The sequence below is a fragment of the Etheostoma spectabile genome, chromosome 19 (assembly GCF_008692095.1).
Source record: "Etheostoma spectabile isolate EspeVRDwgs_2016 chromosome 19, UIUC_Espe_1.0, whole genome shotgun sequence".
NCBI lineage: Eukaryota > Metazoa > Chordata > Actinopteri > Perciformes > Percidae > Etheostoma > Etheostoma spectabile.
The window spans coordinates 10,998,091-11,003,063 of NC_045751.1; the positions used below are offsets into that span (position 1 = coordinate 10,998,091).

At 42.0% G+C, this 4,973-nt stretch overlaps 1 protein-coding gene across 2 annotated transcripts in view; it reads left to right on the forward strand.

Annotated features, from left to right (window-relative positions):
* The window catches only part of mus81 (MUS81 structure-specific endonuclease subunit), a 9,654-nt gene that overhangs the window by 2,436 nt on the left and 2,245 nt on the right, over positions 1–4,973 (forward strand). For both annotated transcript variants that reach the window (XM_032499430.1, XM_032499432.1), the window contains exons 4-15: positions 473–558; positions 776–904; positions 1,042–1,122; positions 1,229–1,317; positions 1,433–1,636; positions 1,719–1,889; positions 1,977–2,104; positions 2,843–2,955; positions 3,160–3,279; positions 3,812–3,907; positions 4,281–4,409; positions 4,621–4,724. In XM_032499430.1, coding sequence (XP_032355321.1) covers positions 473–558; positions 776–904; positions 1,042–1,122; positions 1,229–1,317; positions 1,433–1,636; positions 1,719–1,889; positions 1,977–2,104; positions 2,843–2,955; positions 3,160–3,279; positions 3,812–3,907; positions 4,281–4,409; positions 4,621–4,724 — 1,450 coding nt within the window. The remainder of the gene's footprint in view (positions 1–472; positions 559–775; positions 905–1,041; positions 1,123–1,228; positions 1,318–1,432; positions 1,637–1,718; positions 1,890–1,976; positions 2,105–2,842; positions 2,956–3,159; positions 3,280–3,811; positions 3,908–4,280; positions 4,410–4,620; positions 4,725–4,973) is intronic.

A 4,973-nucleotide genomic window follows, 5' to 3' on the forward strand; every position in this document is an offset into this window, starting at 1 on the left:
TTAAAGGAGTGGTACATTTTTTGTAACATGCTTTACTCCCTGCATCTGAAAATAATCTAGGCTGTATTTGTATTTGTTTACAAAAACATATCAGAGAGACTGAAGATCAGTCGTTGCAAAGGAATCTGTAAAATAAGAGATCATTAAAAAATAGGTTGGTGGCTGCATTGAGAGTGGGAGAAACTGTAAAATACATGGTAAGGAACCAGTGGTATTACAGAATATTTTCAGGAAGGAATGAAGTTTGAAGGAATCAATTGAAATATATACATACTGTACATACATATATAAACTACAAATATTACACACTATGAGCATTTAAGAAAAAGGTCATGGGTCATCAGAATCTAATTTGTATTAAGCTCTTTGTATTATAGTTGGAGATTTGTCATAACAAAGTAGTCTTAAAGTATGTTATAAAGTAAGTTTTCAGTTTATGCTCCTGTCTTTTTCCTCTTTACGTCTCCATCAGGCCCAGACGCTCCTATTCACTGTCTCCCTGAAGGAGCACCCCGTCCTGGCAGACCGGACAACAACAGCCTGGCTCCCTCCAGAAAGGTAACTTAGATTAAATAAGAGAGATTATTGTCATCCTTCAGTATACATGGCAGTACTGTACATAGAGGGACAAAATTGGGTTTTGCCTGGTAACACTGCAGAACAAAAAGACCATCAATCTGTGTTATACCTGACAGCGATAAGAGGAAAGTAAAAATAGAAAAGTGTTTATAGGTGTAACTTCTAATGTTCCTGGGTCTGCCATATGTCCTTTTAGAAAAATGCAGCAGGGGATCAAGGGAAAGACAAAAGAGGACGAGGAGGAGGAAGGAAGAAGAGAGAGTACGTACCCCAGAAGAGGTCTGGGGGTTATGCTGTGCTGCTCACACTTTATAGGCAGTCCCAGGTACACCTTTCTGCATCACATGTAGTGGAAATGTTTCAGAGTACTGCATTGTGGCCTTAGTAATCAAAAGCCCATTGTATCCTCTCTCTCTCTCTCTCTCTCTCTCTCTCTCTCTCTCTCTCTTTCTCTTTCTCTAGATCCCGGGTAGCAAAGGTTATATGTTTAAGATGGAGCTACAAGCAGAAGCTCAGCGTCTCTGCGATAAGTCTTTCACTGTCGTAAGTGAAACAGCATTACATCCATTTGTTTATCTTCTTGTGCAGTGGACTTATTTTAAGATGGAGTCTGTTCCTTCTTTTATTTTGTCTGCCTGTGCTTCTGTAGCCAGATCTAGGCAGTAAGTACACTGCCTGGTCTTCAGTGAGCACTCTGATTCAGAAGAACTTTGTGATGAAGACCCACAATCCTGCAAGGTACCCAGGGCATAGTGAGCAATGTTGGGATGCTGATAATCTCTTTAGTTTAGTTTTTCCAGGTCATTTTCCACCACAGCGATGTGAATTCTTTTCCCTCTCCTTTCTCGCCCAGGTATTCTCTGACAGAAGAGGGTCTGGCTTTGGCCGAGCGACTGGAGTCCATAGAACAAGAGACTAAAGATGGCCCGGGGGGGGACAGAGAAGAGGCTAGAAGTGAAGGAGAGGGGGACGCGGAGGAAGAGGACGGTGGTCCTGGGCTTGTGGACCTTACCGCTAGTGATGATGACAAAGAAGAGAAGGAAGAAGACAGAATACAGTAAGAGTGCTTTAAATAAGTGAAGTCTTCACCTTCTGCTCTTTTCCTGCTGGAACAATAAGGAATCGTCTTCTCTCCACAGCCCCACGGAGACGCCGACCTGCGTGGCTTTGCCAAGGAGTGACGTTGATGGGATGGGTTTATCGGAAAACCCCCAGAAATCACATGCAACGAGCAGAAAGCCGAATGCAGCATGTCTTCTGCCCGGAACATATGAAATTATTCTCTGTGTTGACTTCATTGAGACAACTGGGTAAGAGAGCTGTCTGGATGTGTGTGTAAGTCAAAGGTGTCCATGTACGTGTGTGTGTTGTCATGACGTTTTGATTTGTCTGCGCAGCGGCAGCAGCCACCGCAAGCAGGAGCTGGTCAAAGAGCTTCAGAGAAACGGGGTGACCTTCGATGTTAGGAAGCTAAACGTTGGAGACTTCCTGTGGGTGGCTCGAGAAAAGATGGCACCTCTTCCAGGTAACAAAAACTCACACAAGAAGGTGAACTAGGGGTACCCCTGGTTTACCTCAAAAACCTATTTTATATTTAAATAAAACAGGAATCGTTCTCCAAAATGGCATGTTTTTTGATAATTTTTTTCTGGCTTTCAAAGAGGGCACAACTGAAAACTAATCTAGAGAGACAGCAACCAAATAATGAGCGTCTGTGACAATACAGAATCTGTGACCTTTATCTTTCTCCAAATGCGTTTTTTTAGCTTCATTTTCAAGTCATGTTTTTTTAGTTCTCACCTTTTGACCTTTGAATGTATAGTTTTCCTAATTATCTTTTTGTTTAGTACCTGTGTCCAGTGGGCATCTCGAGCCATTGTTATGCTAGTGCTAGTACTATTACTGTTTTATACACTCTTCTCTTCTCAGGCTGATAAATATGTGTCCTCTAAATAAAGTCGCTTTAGGGGCACATAAATAACAATATTTCATTTATTTATTTATTTTTAAAGCTTTTTGATTGTTGTCTTGATACAATACAGTTTTGGAGCTAAAACAGTAACAACAACAAGTGATCAACAGAATCCCAAACTGAATTTTAAAGCAAATAGTAAGACACTCGCAAACTCATAATTCTGGTTTTGAAAGAAACTGTACTTACTTACTTACATACTTTGGGCATTAATGTCACCTTAAGTTATTTGCATGTAGGATAGCCTCATTGCTTCTCTCTCTCTCTCCCTCTCCCTCTCCCCCTCCCCAGGTCAGTTGCGTGCCCCTGCAGGCAGGGAGCTCGTCCTTGATTACATCATCGAGAGGAAGAGGATGGACGACCTGTGTGGTAGCATCATCGACGGACGCTTCAGGGAACAGAAGGTCTGTGTGGTGCATAGTCGTCTTTGGCACTTCATTTATCAGTTGGTTTAATCCAATTGTTTGTCATTTAGTCTGTAAAATGTGAACAACAAAGACAAATCCTGGTCACAATTTAGTTGAGTTTCTCTTGTTATATATGGTTTAATTGGGTAGAACCATGATTCGACTTTTTGTCTTCCTCCCTTCTTTTGTTCCCTGCATCAGTTTCGACTGAAGAGGTGCGGTCTTCGTAGGCCCTGCTATCTGGTAGAGGAGTGTGGGTCGGCTGCCTCCCACCTGAGTTTACCTGAAACAACGCTGCAACAGGCCATCGTCAACACACAGGTGTGTGAACACACTCCTACTCTTACAGTACATGTTCATACTTTGGACAACAATAGATCCAGACCAATACGCTGGATGCTGATATCCATGAAGTGAATGACGTTGCCGTGCCAACGACACAGTTGTGCTGCTAGGGAAAGAAGTATGTGACCGTTTTGATGGGCACCTTGCCAATATTTGTTAACAGTACTGGCTTCATATATTTGAATGTCTTGAACTGTCGTGAAACCCCTGTTAATACATATCTTTATCACAACTTTCTGATGCCAAAATGGCCATAATGTATGACTAAAACAAAACAATTATATCTGCATCAAAAATCCAGAGTTTGTGTAAAATGTGGTATCCACTTGATGGAAATAATATAAAAATAATAATAAATCCCGAATGGTTCCAGCTCAACACTAGACCAAGTTAAAGTCATCAAACACAAAAACACCACACAACTATTGGCTCATTACAAATAAACGTGTGTGTTTGTCTTGTGTGTGTCTTGTGTGTCTTGTGTGTGTGTCTTGTGTGTGTGCTTCAGGTAGTTGATGGCTTCTTCGTGAAGAGAGTCCAGGATGTGAGGGAGTCGGCGGCCTACCTCACCGTCATGACGCGCTACCTGACTAAACTGTACCAGGTAAACACACAGGCCGGATCTTGTTGTTGACGCGTATATAATCTGGGGATTTTTATTTTGTCAGTTACATTCAATCCGTTGCCAAATGAGTTGCTGCAACGCTAATTAAAACTTTCAACTCCACACAACTCTCTCTTTATTTCTCAGTAAGACGACGTTCAGAAGATTGTGGCGTCCGGTCCGCAGAAGCTAATGAGTGAAGCTAATGACCTCTTCTGACGAGTCCGTCGTGTTTTTTTTTTTTTTAATCCTCCGTGTCCTCCATGTCAACTAGCAACTGCGCCATTTCTTCCAGTTCCTCATGGGGAGACAGAAACTACTGTTAACTGTGATGTATGCTTTACACTTGTCCTTTTTTTAATCTTTATTTCAGAACTGTACGCTGATCTGTCGATCCAGAGAGCTGGAGGGGGATCGAGGGAGTGATGAGGAGGAGAGCGGCACCCACTCCTGCTCTCTCATTTCTTTTGCAGAATTCAACTATGGTGCAATCAAAAACAAGGTGTGTGTGTGTGTCTGTGTGCATGTGTACTGTGTATTTGCACTACAAAATAAATCACTCACAACTTTTAGCATGCCGTTACCTGTGTTTTTTGTTTTTTTGTAGATTAAGAATTACACTGTTGGTTCTTAATCTACTTTTCTTTGTTTAATCGCAGTGTTGTCTGTGTGTGTGTGTCTGTGTGTGTCTGTTTCTCTCTCTTCTCCTCTAGTGTCAGACGGTGAGGGAAGTGTTTGCCAGACAGTTGATGCAGGTTAGCGGTTTGTCTGGAGACAAGGCAGCTGCTATACTGGAGCAGTACAGCACACCGCACAGGTAACACACGTGTTAGAGTATGTACAGACATGTCACTCACTTCTTACCCATTATCTGATTTTTATTTTATTTTTTTTGCCTGGTGATGTACTCGAGAGCTCATGCAATAAAGAAGGTCTATTTGGGTCAACAGAACTGGGTGGTAGACAGAGACGGATATCTTTACTGAGGACTATGGCCCCAAGCTTCTGAAAGAGATGCTGTGAGAGATTTCATTTTTTTTAAATCTCTCTCTCTCTCTCTCTCTCT